Below are 15,051 nucleotides of genomic sequence, written 5' to 3'. Positions count from 1 at the left end.
AAAACCTTTATTCATGTAAATGAACCCTTTTAGAAGTAAAGATACTCATTTGAAATTTAAACTGAAATTCTTACACTAGAAAAATACTTGATTAAGTGTTTTAACATCACTTTCAAAGGTAGAACCAACTAAAAGTGAATTAGAAAATGAACTTCTCCTGGAATAGCTGCCTATGTAAAAAAAAACCAACCAAAAATATTTGTTTCATGACAATTCAACTTAAATACACCAAACTATGATTTTTTAAAAACTGAGATAAGATGAAGTGTTTTAAATTTTATTTTGCACTTTATTGCTCCACTATGAAGTTGCATGCTATTGAAGATGTGCTTTTTGAATATATCAAAGTGATCAGATCTGGAATATGTTGTGAAATTGGACTGATATACAGATAATTAATTTACTCCGTGAAATACTTGGGATATGATGGAGGGAAAAGCAATGTTTGCCTTTTGGATTTTTGAATTTATCTTTCAATTAAAATAATAACTAAGTTAGGTTCTAAAATATTTTGGATTTTGTATAACCTCTCTTGATTTATTTCAGAGTTTAGAACTATATAGCAATTTTTCCCAGTTTCTGTTTAATCTGGTAGAACAAAAAAATCTATTATCTTACTTTTCTTAGTATTTAGAGACTACAGGTAAAAAGTATTTCAGTCTATTCTAAACCAATCTTAAACAAAACTTAGAATTCTGTGATTTGTCACTAAATTTTTAACAGAATTTTTTTGTTTTGTAATTTAAAAAATGTGTTCCTGCCCTCTGGAAATGAAAACATGTATATGTATACTTTTAAAATTTGTTTTCATATATCACTAAATTTGTATTTCAATTTTTTAACCTGTGATTCTTTTATTTCTTATGTTTTAAAATTAATGGACATTTTAAAAAATTTTGATGAATGTTAGTCTTCATTAAACTATTTGTTACTATTCTTAATGAAGAATGTAAACATTAAGATGACATAGTGACTTGTCAGTTCTGTAAATGAATTTTTTTACTTGACACTCATTGTTGTTAGGTGTCACTTCAGGTAGAAGCATTGGAGCTGCAGATTAAAAGAAATTAAGTCATCGATGGTAATATTTATTAATATTTGATAAGAATTTTTTAAAGACTCTTCCTCCAATTCATCTCTTTCTTCCTTTCCTCCTCCCTATTTCTTTCTTTCTCTTCTCATCTCTTTCCTTTGCTTTTTTAAAAATAAAGTTGATCATTTAAGAGCATTTATAAAAAACAGATTATATATCAGGGATACATAACCTTTCTGATGAAGCCTTCTCTGAATATTTTTTTAATTTATTAAAAAATAACAATTACCAAGGAAGCCCCTTAAATATTTTTTAAAATTTATTTATTTTTGAATTTTACAGCTTTTCCCCTTATCTCTCTTCCTTCCCCCCACCCCCCACAGAAGTGTCTGTTAGTCTTTATGGAAACCCCTTATATTGAAATCATCTGAGTTCATAGACCCTAGGGCATAGTTCTCTGCTTGTGACTCCTAGACTTTGTGCATTATTTGGGATGTGCAGTAGTAAATAATACTTGTTGGGTTACTAGAAAGGGAAAGTGCTTTCTGAATGGATAAGACTCAGGCCATGATGACAGCAGTTTTTTAAAAAAAGACATTTTCTCACTTCAAAAATCTTGCATACAATCAGTACTTAACTCTGGTTTGCTTATTGAGAAAGTTTCTTTTTAACTGTTAGAATTAAGCTGTTGGCAATGTATCCATGTCATTCAACATGTAGCATCTCCCTGCATTTTTGTTGTAAATGATATTATTTAATGTAATCTATTCATCTTGAAAGAGCCACTAATCTGTACTTTTATTCTTGTTCTACTGTGGTTGTTATTTTAAAACTATAAACCAATTATCCACCTCAGGAATCAGCTTGGGTAGTGTAGTGGAAAGACTGCTTAAAGGTGGAGATCCTGGGTTTGAATGCTGGCTTTGCCACTTTACCCCAGGTGACTTGGGTCAAATTTTTTTTTTGTTGTTGTTGTTTTAGCTTTTTGCAAGGCAATGGGGTTAAGTGGCTTGCCCAAGACCACACAGCTAGGTAATTATTAAGTTTCTGAGACCGGATTTGAACCCAGGTACTCCTGACTCCAGGGCAGGTGCTTTATCCACTACACCACCTAGCCGCCCCTGGTCAAGTTATTTATCCTCCCTTGACCTTAGTATTCTTACCTGTTAAATGAGTTGAACTTGATAATCTCCCAAGGTCCTTCCCAATTCTGAATCACATATCCTAATTTGTTTTAAAAGTAACTGCTGTTTTACTTGTATTCTGTCTTACAGCTTTATATTTCTTCCCAAAAATCCTTTTCAAAAAGAGATATAGAAACTTTGATTGTACCTAAGTGATCAATTGATTTGGCATTTGTCTTTGCCAGTAAGACATAGATATGTTACCTACTTGTAATACATAGCTAAATGCCTTGTACCTTATAGTTGCTCAGTAAATAGTTACTGAATAAAATCTAAAGTGAATAGAAAACATTTATAGGAACTCTATTTGAGAATAGGGATTGTGATTATCATAAAAACATTTGATTCTTTATTTACTATTAAAGAAAATGTCATTATTTGTTAGTTTTTTTAATGAAATCAAAAGAAAAAATTTCTTATAAAGGAGAAAAAATAGACTAGCTGGAAAGTGATCTTTTTTATCCTGATTTCTGTAACCTGTCCAGGAACTATTTTGGTATCTTTCTAGTTTCTACCCCCCCCCCCCCCACCCTGTCTTCCTAGTCCCTGGAAAGGAGGTAAAGATAGAAGAATAGAAATGGAATTCAATTAATTTTTCTCTTTAATTGCTTTTACAGTGAAATAATTATAAGTAGCAGCTAAAATGTTTGCTTTACATTCCATTTATTTTTACTATGCTTTTTTTCATTTAGTATAGATGTGAGAATTGACTTTGATTTTTATGAAGTTCTCTAGGAAAAGTTAGTTGGTTAGTGTGGTATATTGAGTGTGATTCATTGTGATAGGTTTTTTTTGTTCCACTTCTAAGATTCTTGAAATAGAAATTTAAGAGGAATATGCAGTAAACTAATTTAGTTCTTCTTCATAGAGCAAATTTAAGAAGAAATTAAGTTTCATGGAGACCCTCTTAAAAGAACCTTGACTTGAGAAGATTTGACAGATGTCATAGCCATTTTATTTTTGCTTTTCGTGATATAATTGTTGGTCACTAACAGTAGTTTGGGATTCAGAGATTTTTAAGAAGAGCTTAATTCATTTTGTATTTTCCAAGATACCCCATTGCATTATGTCTTTCTGAGTCAATACAGGACCAATTTTATTTTAATTTAAATATTTTTGGAATGCAAAAAGTTCATCTCTATTCACTTAGAAGAATTATAGGTAGCGGCAGCTAGGTGGCGCAATGGATAGAGCACTGGCCATGGGGTCAGGAATACCTGAGTTCAAATCCAGTCTCAGACACTTAATAATTACCTAGCTGTGTGGCCTTGGGCAAGCCACTTAACCCCATTTGCCTTGCAAAAACCAAATAAATGAATGAGTGAATGAAGAATTGTAGGTCCAAATTATGCCCTGTATTTGCAGTAATATTCCCACAAGAATTCTTCAGGGTCAATCAGAATCAAACCAAGAGCTTGGAAAGGGGAGAGCAAGTTTAAATGATCTCTAAATAATGCTTCAAGACCAGGAAATGGCAAACAAAACAAAACAAAACAACCCATTAGGAGATACCTAGTTTAGAGCTTTGTAGAAATGACTCAAGTGGGCAGAATGGTCCAGAGGTTCTTTGCTCTTTTTATTTCTAACTAGAACCTGAAGGAGGTTTGTATCTGGCCTCTCCTAGAAGAAGGGGACAAATTTCCTGAAATAGACAACTGTGCCTACTTTATTCTTTAGGGAACTTTGCTCAGAAATAGGTTTTATTGTTTGTTTAGGGAATTTCTGGTATGTTAGCAGGTCTTCTATAACTTTGGGTTTTATAAATGTTTGGTGCAAGTGAAAGTTAAATGATTTTCTCAGTCTCATGTTGAGTGTCTGATGTAGGACCTGAATTCTAGGCTTCCTGGACTCACTCTCCCATCATTTAAGCCTGTGTTCCTCAAAATCATTTCTTTCATTTTCATTTTTACCTTTTGAAAAATGAAAACTAAATAGCCTACATGGAAATACTTTAACTGATGTTAAAGAATTGATACGTGTTTCCATTTTTCTTTTGTTGGGGGGCTGGGCTTATTTTATTTCCCCTGTAATACTTTGCCCCAGTGCCTATTATCACCTTCTGCAAACAAATAGGCAACTTTCTTTTTCTATAAAGTAATTGTTTAAGCACAGTCATGGATAGCCCAGTGGTAAATGAGTTCAAAGCTTTTACTTATATCAAAGAGATTATAATTTTGGTTTTTTCTATAGTCCTTTCAAGCTGAATTCAAGAATTCATGTTGTACATATTAAGAATGCTTAGGATTTAAAACTTAACTGATTCATCCTTCAATTAAACTAGATCTGCTGCAACTTTAAAACATTAAAAACATTGGTAGATGCTATCTTGCTGGTAGGGATCAACTGGAGTCTGGCTTCATTTAACTCTTAGTAAAACTGTTTTCTTCTCACTTTTTAAAATTTTGTTGCACTACTGTTTTATAGTTTAATTCAGTTTTCCAGAATCATGAATTTCACTTGTTTTCTTAAGGTTGAATTTAGGAAAGTTTATTTTTCAATAATTTACTATGGTTTGTATTGTTTACTGCAATTTAGCTCTAGCTGTAAAATTTTGAATTAGTTATTTTGGGGTTTTTAGAGAGATCTGGATCTTTGCATTTATTTTTAAAATTTCTCAAACATTCCAAGGAATTCCTTTCATATATCAACCAAATATTCCTGAAAATTTAAGTGACTGAATTTTTTTAGGGCATATTAGTTTTTTAAATGTTTGAAAGTTGGTGTTTTTTGGTTTTTGGCAGTTTTGGAAAATTCAGGGTTGAACAGGAACTTTATATTTTTAGTTACAAAATTAGTTTTCTACATTTCATTTATGTTTTCTTTCTGACTAAAATTGTTGATAGGCCTGTATCTTATTTTGTGTATAAAGGTTAGAATAAACCCTATGATTTCTAGATAACTACTTGGCTATACTTAATACTCTTTGTAGTTCACTTGTTTTCTCTGACTGATTTAATTATCATATTCCTTTCCCCAAAATTAAATGTCAATGAAATAGCTTTTTAGCTTGGAATTTTATTTCTTTTATTAGAAGTTTTCTTACCCCCTCCCTTAATTTGGAAAAAAAAAACTTATCGAATTGATACTTGTTTACATTTTTCTTTTGTTGGGGGACTGGGCTTATTTTATCCCCCGCCCCCAGTGCCCAGGATCACCTTCTGCAAACAGATAGGCATGTGAGAAATTCTTTTCATCCTAAATATTCTGTTAACTTTATTTAAGAGTATTGAGCAAGTCTATTAACGTTTTGTAAAGATGTATCTAATGTTTTTGTTAGGGTTGGGCATTTTACCAATTATCTTGAATGGAACTAAATGGAGTGGTACAAGCCTTTTCCATAATCATACCAAATGTGTTATATTCTGATTGGTCATATAAGGTTGTCATTAACTCACAAACGTGCAGAATTAAATTTCTGTATGAATATAGTATCTTTATTTTGTAGTTACCCCTCTACTTTAGATGGTTTTCTCAAAGTTTATTAAAGGCATTGTTCCAAAAGGTAGAACAACTTTTTAAAAAAAAATTTTTTGCATTGAGTAAAAGAAATGGGAGAGGAAAAAAAAAATGATACACTGCCATCTCCTGGGCACAAGGTAAAGTGTTAAAGTGCTTTTGATACAGAGACAACAGAACCTGAATATTTCAAGAAAGAATATTAGTAATTATTTCCTTGTCAATATTTTAATAGGAAAAGTTTGTGGGGTCATTATAATGTAACAATACATTGTCTTTTGGTCCTCATGATGTTGCTTTGAGAGAAAACAGTATAAAGATATATTTGTCTAATCTGTTAACCATTCCTTTCTGAGTTCATTTTAGTTTCTTTCAATTTCTACCAAAACAGAGAAAAATAAAGCATTAGGGTTGTCTATCAAAAAAAAGGTGACTCTGGGGCAGCTAGGTGGCACATTAGATAGAACACTGGCCCTGGAGTCAGGAGTACCTGAGTTCAAAGCTTCAGACACTTAATAATTACCTAGCTGTAGGCCTGTAATTTAGGCTAATGTATTTGGGACACAGAATTTAAAGGATAATTGTTATCTTATTATTCAATACATGCTCATCTTTTGAACTGAAGCTATATTTTTAGTTAAATTGAGTTCAGAGGTTATGCTAATTTGGAAAACTAAATTTCTTGTCATCTTTTACCTATCTGTTTAAGTGACTAAAAGAATGCTTTGATTTTTGATGACTATAACTTTTGCTTGAAGTCAGCGCATATATATATATATATATATATATATATATATATATATACACCCTTCAAAAATATGTGATAATATGTTTAATTTAGGTGCCAAATATTGTTAATAGTGCTTATATTTTTAAAATTCTGAATATTCACTGATTTACTTTAGACAATAATTATTGTAAATATTATATTTTAAAAATACTTTGTTATATTTAAAACTGCCTCCTCAGTTTGAATGGATGAGTATTTGTGTTTTGATGTTGATATAATTAATTTTAATTGGTTGTCTTAATTCAAATTTAAATTCTTTTCATTATCGTATTGTAATGATTATAAGAATGTACTGTTCAACTGTAGTAGAGATGATGAAATTTGTATAGCAGATCTTTGAAAGGGCAAGGTTTTGTAGCTATTATAATTTTTACCAATGTACTTAGGCAAAATATCATTAAATATGTTGTCATGTTACAGATCTTAGTACTGAGCTGAAATTCAATGTGTTAGGGGACTCATATTGGGAGTTGTTTTCTCTGTTGAAATAAAACTTTGTTATGCATAACTGTATTTCCAGTAAATTTGTGGATCATTGCTTTTTTTTCCATGAATGTAGGTATTTGCTCCACTGGTGCAGAGAGTGCCTTCTAATGATCTTCATGAATTGCTGTTATATCCCAAATTCCTCTCCATTTGGCCTTCTTTCCATATTTTTAGTTAGCCTTGGTCTTTGAAGAATAATCAATATGGTGGGAGGCCTGATTTTTCCAACTTGGTATCACACTTGCCAAAGCTGGGAAGCTTGTAGTCTCAGCCTGCCTTGGGGAGGTGTTAGAGCAGGGCTCCAATGCAGTTCCTTCTTTGGAGCAATGGAGGTACTTTAGTGTCGTCTTTCTCTTACAAATAATACTGCACTGTATCTGCTAATTTGAGTATTGTCTGTTGGGGGTGGGGGGTAGGCATATAATTATGCATAGCTCTGTTAGGTGTGAAAGAAAAAATTCTATTTGAACTTAGGGTGGAATTCCAGCCAAGAATAAATCCCTAAAACCTGTCCTGTGGACAAATCATACTTTTCCTAGACACTTAAGAGCTCTTGCAGAGATAAAGGATTAGAGAATGAAATGACTCTGACTACTCTTGATAATTTTAAAAATTCTTGTGCAAAACTCTAAAATATAAAACTTAATGCTTGGTACCATGATCTGTGGGGATTGAGTGAGAGAAAGGAATACAAATTTATCCAGTGTCTCCTCTCTATGATGTTCTGTGCTAAACATTTTGCATGTCTTATCTCATTTGATCCTCACAACCACCCTGTGAGGTAGGTACAGGATTGCTTATATTTCAAATAATCCTTAAATTTGCCCTAACTTTTTGAAATAACTTTTAATTTAGAATGTTTATCTTTGTGCTAATTTAAGTAGTATTTTCTTTTAGGTAAGGGAAATGGGGACATAGTTTGCTTTTAGAAGTAATTAAAAGATAAGTATAGTTTTTGAATTTCATCACTAAAAGTGACAACTATTACGTTGCCCCAGGACATACTATTAGTGAAAACTTTAACTTAATGCTCAGAATTTTCTTGCACATTAATAACACAATTTCTTAATTATAAAATTGTATTCTATTACAGTATTCCCTTTACTATTCAGCGACTTTGTGAATTGCTAACAGATCCAAGGAGGAACTATACTGGAACAGACAAATTTCTCAGAGGAGTAGAAAAGGTATTTTTCCCCAATTGAATTGGATTATATCTATTGAAAAATAGAGTTGACTGAGGGGCCCTGATTGGTCTAATTGTTTTGTTAGGAGTTTGTTAAAATTTTCTTTTTATTTATAAAAGTTAATATCTAGTAATATGTTACTTCTTACTTTTATTAACTTTATTCGGAAACAGATTATCACATATTTCTCAATTAAATTCATTTAGTCCCATGAGAACTTTTAAAAATCTTATCTTTTAAAAAAAAAGGCTTTTAATGGTTTATAGGGCTACATGTTAGTTCCTTCTGTCATGACCCTATTCCTCCCTAGTCTCCCATCCCTATATTTGTTTCCTTCTCCGGGTCCCAAACTGAGGGGAATTATACTCAGCAGTGCTATCAGTTTCCCTGCTTTGCCCAGGGAGATTTATTGTCAGTGCCTTCTTTCCACTTCTGGGATTTCATTGCCAGTATTTCCCCCCAACCAATGTTAGACTTCCAAAGTATTCATTACATTTAAAGATCCATGATTTCACTGCTGAGAATACTCCTTCCATCAATGCCTTTCTAGGTTGATGTAGGAGCTGCCAGAGATTGTCTTCTACTGCATAGTCTTTGAAAACCTAGAGTCACCTTCACACCATGATGGAACATTGAAATAGAACTTTAGTAGAAATTGGCAATATTTAGGGTAAGAAAATTTGATGGGTTTTGTTTCCAAGAAACAAATTATAGTAATTAATTGTTCTGGTTGGGGAAAAGCTTGATTTTTGGCCCTGACTTTGGGATTTTGATTAATATTCTTAGATACACCTTATTTTCTCCATTAGTAAAAATAGCAGGACTAAAGACCTTATCTCAGGATGGTTGTGACAATTAGAATGACTAAGCAATATCATGTGGTCTTCTTCTAGTACTAAATTACCCATTTTTGTTGTTGCAGAATGTGATGGTTGTTAGCTGTGTATACCCATCTTCAGAGTAAGTATCAAGGTTCATGCAATAGCATTCAAGGTACTCTTTCTTTTTTAAAGTTGTGGAATTTATGCTCCTGTCTTTGCTTCTTCACCCTCATTAATTTGCGTAGTTTAGGGTTTTTTTTTTGTGGTGTCTGTCTCCTATCAAAAAGGTTGGCAATACTGGAATTCTCTTTTCAATTCCAGTGAGTTAATCATATACTAAAATCTCATTCTTAGGAATCTCTATAATGTTATAACAAAATCTGATATAGCCTAGATATAACCTCTTTATTTTTTATGTTCCCAAGTGCTTTTGTTCCCTGAGCAAACGTTATTTTATAATAGAAGTACATAGGGACACTAGTCTATGAAAATCTACTCTTGAAAGATTCTAATTTAGGAATTGAAGGAGATGGGGTTTAGGATTTGTTTAGTGTAGAGAGGATTTCTTGGTTTCTGGACCAAGAGTTCTGAGAGGAGAAGACCAATATTTCATTTGCTCGACTTCCTTGTTGGATATTTGCTGGTGTCTCACAGGTGAGGAATTTGCTTATTTTTTGGCAGACATGCCCAATGCAAGCAGAGTAATGTTTTCTTTGTCCATCTTAAAGAATGGAGCCTCTATGGTTGATTTATTTAAGGTTTGACAAATGAAATACTACCTACCTAAAAACCTAGCCACACCACTCCCCTCCCTCCCCCCCAATTGCAGGATACCCTTAAGGCAAAGGATCTTTATTTTTGTGTGGGAGATCTCTTGTCTTTAAATGTCTAACATAAAATATAAGATTACAGAGGGAGCTTAATGTTTTGAAATAAAGTTATCCAAATATTTAAAGAACAAGTTGACTTAAGATTAAGAATTCTTGCCTCAGGGGATGAGTGATTTATTATTATGAGTAATATGTACCTATATCTTAGCTTTCTGCTTTATAACTGAACTGTTGCTAGATTTTTAAGATTTGGGAGGAAAAAGTCTACCTTTGGGTCAAAATTTGAACAATTGATTAGGTTTAATTCCTCCCCAAATCATTAGCACATGTATCATATTTGAAATATGGACACATTATTCCTAGGTATATTAAAGCCAAATGTTGATTGTCACAAAAACCCTCTCCCTCTTTTAGAAGGCATATTTTTCATGATCAAATTAAAGAATTTTTGCATTTTGTCATATAGTAGAATGTTTTCATTTCTCATAGGAAAAACAGTTCTAACAGCTTAAATCGGATGAATGGTGTTATGTTTCCTGGAAACTCACCAAGTTACACCGACAGGTGAGTTGGTTTTAATAATAGAAGACATCATTTCCCTGCTTTGGGAAGTGGATCTTTTCATTTCAAACATAAGCTTTTGATAGTAAATACAAATAGCAAATGGAAAATGCATTTCCTGACATGTACACTTGGAAGACAAAGTGCTCAGCATATTACCTTTTGGGAAATTTATATGTATATTTCTGGGAAACGATTAAGTTTTCATTTGAACAATACTGGTGCTCTATTATAGGTCTAACATTAATGGTCCTGGAACTCCCAGACCAGTAAACCGACCAAAGGTTTCTTTGTCAGCCCCTATGACAACAAATGGTTTGCCTGAGAACACAGAAGGTAAAGAGTCAAATTTGCAACTTACTGAGGAGAAAACCCACAGGTTTGTATACAGTTTACCTCTCTGTATTTTCATTAATCTGCCACTAGATAAATGTTTTCAGTGCTAAATGCATAGAAGTAAGACAGTAACAAGGAGAGAGCAGCTCTGAGTGGACTGTCTGGCTTGGGCTCTATCCATTCTGAAGTTAATGTGGACTTTGGAGCAAGTGAATATTATAATGGTGGCCGATAAAGCTAAGTTTTGAGAAATTACATATATTTATAAAGCTTAAAATATACTTGTCCTTTAATTTAAAAAGATACTTGGAAAAGAAAAAATATGATTTAAAAATTTGTCCCATCAAAAGAGAAAACCTTAAAAAGGTAAGGAATAGTCAGGAGTGGAGGTTCACAAAGTAAATGGTACAGGTGCTTATAGGAGGGAAGCTGGTTTAAAAAAGGTAGAATTTGTTGCTACTGAGTTATTGACTTCTAGATTCCCTTTGCCATATTAGCTTTGTCAGCAAAATAGCAGAACAAGACTTGCCTTAAATGTGAGAATGTGGTAGAGATGGCAAATATTTTAGTGCCTAATAAGGCTTTTACAAAATTTACAGTGATTCATCAACATCTGAATCAGAAGGTACCCAAGTGAATCCTGTCAAAAATAAACACTCTGATGAAGACCCTGTGGAAGCTGAGGGACATGAGGTAAAAAGACTCAAATTTGACACAGAAGGTGAAGACAGAGACCCAGCCAGCCAGAGTTCTCCTGGTGAGATGTCTTCACCTGTGGAAGAAGAAACAGGAATGCCATCTGCAGCTCAGGATAAAGACAGAGGAAACAACTCTGCCAGACAGCGTTGTTCAGAAGAGGAAGAGGAGGAGGAGGAGGAAGAAGAGGAGGAGGAGGAAGAGGAAGGTATTTAGAAAGAGGGCAAGGAGATTCACATCCCATTGCTTGAATGTTGATGCTAGATGTGTTTCTGCTCCTACTTAGAGTTTCAGGATATGGTTTGCTATGTTGTGTAGTTGAATAGAATTTTTTGAAGATCCAAATTTAACTGTTGCAACTTTTGATTGTTTTTAGAATCTTTTGTGACCTCACAAACAATTACTCCAGAAAGAAAAGATCAAGAAAAAGAGACTGACGAGGCCTTGACTGTGAGTGAAGAGACTTCTGAGGAGAGTAATCAAATGGAGGAATCTGTTCCATCTCAGGAAGACAAAGATTTGCGTTCTGAAGACAGTGAAAATACCAGACCTGTAAGTAGTGGTGCTGCTTGCAGTGAACCCGAAGAATTAGGAACCTATGCCAGCGAAAGTCGAGAAATTCCATCCGAATCCCCAATGGAAAACAGTGATGAGGCCACAGACGTTGCAGAAGAACCTATGGAGCAGGACTAACTATGAAATCCATTTAGATGCAGTATTTTACATAAGGCCCTGATTTTCCACTGTATAAAACTTTTATGTAATAAAGTGGACCTTTAGTTTTACAAGAGAAGCAGGTTGTAAAATATGATTCTTCATGGAGTAAATCCTGAAAGAGTTTTACATGTAAGAACTGTGAATATTGGCTCCTTCAGGTCCTGCTTACCGCTGACATTTTGGTCTGGTCAAATCAGTGGTATGTGTATAGATTTTTTTTAATTTAGAATAAAAGTTTTTAAACTGGAAGGTAATAATTATAATTTTGACAAACTTTTTGGAGATTACCACATTTAGTTTATACATATGCAAGGAAGCTTTTTGTCTTGTCGATTTCTGACAGCTCTAGCAGTTTTCATATTTTGGTCATAGTTTCAACATTTTAACATGTGAATTAATAGGGTTTCATGCTGGTTTCCAGATTTTATCGTTTGACTATGTACAATGGAACCTTAAGTCATAAATACATATAAATATATATATACTATTCTAAGGGGGAAAATGTTCTATTTTTCTGTTTCTATAAGAGATGAATACAGTGAATACTTTTTCTATTGGAAATAATTGAATTCACCTCTTTCAGAAGGTAATTTCTTTCACTTCTGAATGATTCAAATAAAATCTGGCCCCTGTGAAACCCTGGAAATCTTTAACACTGTTGAAAATACCAGGTTAAACACATTCCAAGAAATCTGTTCAAACTACAACCCTTTTGTATACTTCTGAGGTGCCTGACTAAAAGGACTTCATTTATTTATGAGAAAAATTTGCTTTATGTTAAGAACAGTCTTCAACCATTAGCTTAATATTTTGTAGGATGAATGCTTATGAAGCTGATGTGAGAACATCTCAGAAGAACTGGGCAGGTTACTTGACCTTTTGCTTGCTTCTATGAACATTGTGAATATTACACATTTCTTTCTAAATTATTTGAAAGTATGCAAAATGGATTTGGTATAACACAACATTGTACTGGAGGAATTAATATATTATCTTAGTAATGTACCGGAGCTAAATGATCGAAAGTTTTAGGGGTGCATAGAAAACCAACATAATTTGTATGACATTTTGAAGTGAATTAACTATTTTTGAACATGCTAGTCCGACAGCCAGTGTTATATTTTTCAGATCAGCGCAAAGCACAACGACTGCTCAACTCAATGTTTTCAGAATCCCATAAAGTCATGCAAACTGCAACTTCCCAGTCAAATTACTGGCTGCCAAATTTATACCTGTTTCTTCAACTGTACCTTTTTGATATTTAGAATTTTTAAATTTCTGTAAAGTAGATTTTGTAGATTGTAATGTGTTCACTGCCTTTGTGAAAGCGATATATAATTGTATAATTTCTGTGTGTAAACTGAATGCTTGGGCTTTCAATACAGTATTCATATAAAGCAATAAATATTAATGTTATAAAATATTCGAGTACATTTTTATCAAAACAAAAGGATACCTTTTTTAGTTTCAGATGCCTGAAATACACATAGATTAAAAAGTTGATGCAATTTCTGGTACCATATCATATGCTTTACGAATGATTTGGGGAAAAACACAGGTTGTGGATTTTGTCTGTTTAAATTTTCTTTACAAAAACATCAGAATAATTTGGCTCCGTTTCTATATTTGTAGAGTACTTATTGCTGACTGTCTTGTCTATCAGGTTCACAGCAGCCAGAGGATATATTTAAGAATGTTTGATAGTTAAAAAAACAAACAAACAAACAAAAAAACACTGCACGTTGATTAGTGTCTCCTAGAGAGAAAAGAAAATCAATGTAAATTTTTTTTATTTTTTCAAAATTGCTAACTGCAGATGTGTTTAATAAAAAAAATAAACGTTCAAAATGTTGAAATGAAGCAAGTTTAAATGACATTCATTCATAGCAAAATTTTACTTTTTTGTTAAGGAATATTTTGCCAATGAGAACAAATTTTAAACATTTTAAGTTTAGGAATTTTGGAATTTCCTTTAGGATTTTTGTGAAATACTGTCAATAAACCTATTCTTTAAGCACCTATGACCTTTTGATATTTTTATTTTGATAGTTGTGCCAGGGACTATTTGTTAATATTATGATTATAAACAATTTACTTTGTCAATTTTCAGTTTTAAAATTTAGCAACGTGGTTTTGTGGTCTGTGAACTTGTAAACTTGCAATTGCTGTTTTTGCAAGGGTAAATGCATCTCTTTATTAAATAAAGTAAAATAATGATGAATGTATAAAATGCTATCCTAACTCTGTATGAGAGATATGCTTTTTAATTTTTAGTTTATTGTTAGCTTTCAAATGTTGATCATAGATCAAATTTGTTGCTGTTTACACAAGGTTAATGGAAAGAATACTCTGGGTTTACTTACGGGATATATCATGCTTCTTTATTAGAATGAATGAGACAGATTCTTCCATAGTTAAACCTGGAAAACAGGTTTTTTGTTTAGCTGCTGTAAGGTGTTGGTAACTATCAGGGAATGAGAAGTTTTTTTTCTTAATTTGGAAAAGGTGCACTCAGGAAATAAACTAATAAACAGTTCTGATTAATTTGTCAGACCTGTTTTAGTAATTGGTATAGTTCTAACATTTAAAAATGTTCATTCTGATAGCTATTTTTCTTTAATGTAGTGGCCCAACAGTAGTTATTTCTAAAGTTCTAAATCAAGAATTTATGAGTTTAAAATGCCATTTCCTTGCTCATCCTTTCTAACCTAGAGCAGGCTGTAAATAAAATAGTAATCGGTACTGATTGGATCTTGAAGAATAAGTAAACATTAGTTTTTATTAATGTACTTTTCAAAAAGTGGATACAGTTCTTTTGAAAATGCTCAAAACAGTTCTAAAATAGAACACAACAATCAGTGAATTACCTCCTACCCTTAACACCCCCTCCCCCAACAGTTTGTTTAAATCAAGTTAGGATAAGTTGCACCTTTAAAAGTGGGCAAAATAGTAGT

General features: G+C 32.7%; 1 protein-coding gene across 2 annotated transcripts in view; it reads left to right on the top strand.

Annotated features, from left to right (window-relative positions):
- PPP4R2 (protein phosphatase 4 regulatory subunit 2) overlaps nucleotides 1-14,326 on the top strand; it is a 54,551-nt gene extending 40,225 nt beyond the window's left edge. For both annotated transcript variants that reach the window (XM_074198715.1, XM_074198716.1), the window contains 6 exons: nucleotides 8,043-8,136; nucleotides 9,059-9,096; nucleotides 10,277-10,351; nucleotides 10,584-10,727; nucleotides 11,284-11,588; nucleotides 11,757-14,326. In XM_074198715.1, the coding sequence (XP_074054816.1) occupies nucleotides 8,043-8,136; nucleotides 9,059-9,096; nucleotides 10,277-10,351; nucleotides 10,584-10,727; nucleotides 11,284-11,588; nucleotides 11,757-12,073 (973 nt within the window). In that variant the 3' untranslated portion in view covers nucleotides 12,074-14,326. The remainder of the gene's footprint in view (nucleotides 1-8,042; nucleotides 8,137-9,058; nucleotides 9,097-10,276; nucleotides 10,352-10,583; nucleotides 10,728-11,283; nucleotides 11,589-11,756) is intronic.
- The last annotated feature ends 725 nt before the right edge of the window (nucleotides 14,327-15,051 follow it).

The sequence above is a fragment of the Macrotis lagotis genome, chromosome 8 (genome assembly GCF_037893015.1).
Source record: "Macrotis lagotis isolate mMagLag1 chromosome 8, bilby.v1.9.chrom.fasta, whole genome shotgun sequence".
Lineage (NCBI taxonomy): Eukaryota > Metazoa > Chordata > Mammalia > Peramelemorphia > Peramelidae > Macrotis > Macrotis lagotis.
Note: the sequence above shows the minus strand (reverse complement) of the source record. Positions and strands in the feature narration are given on the sequence as shown.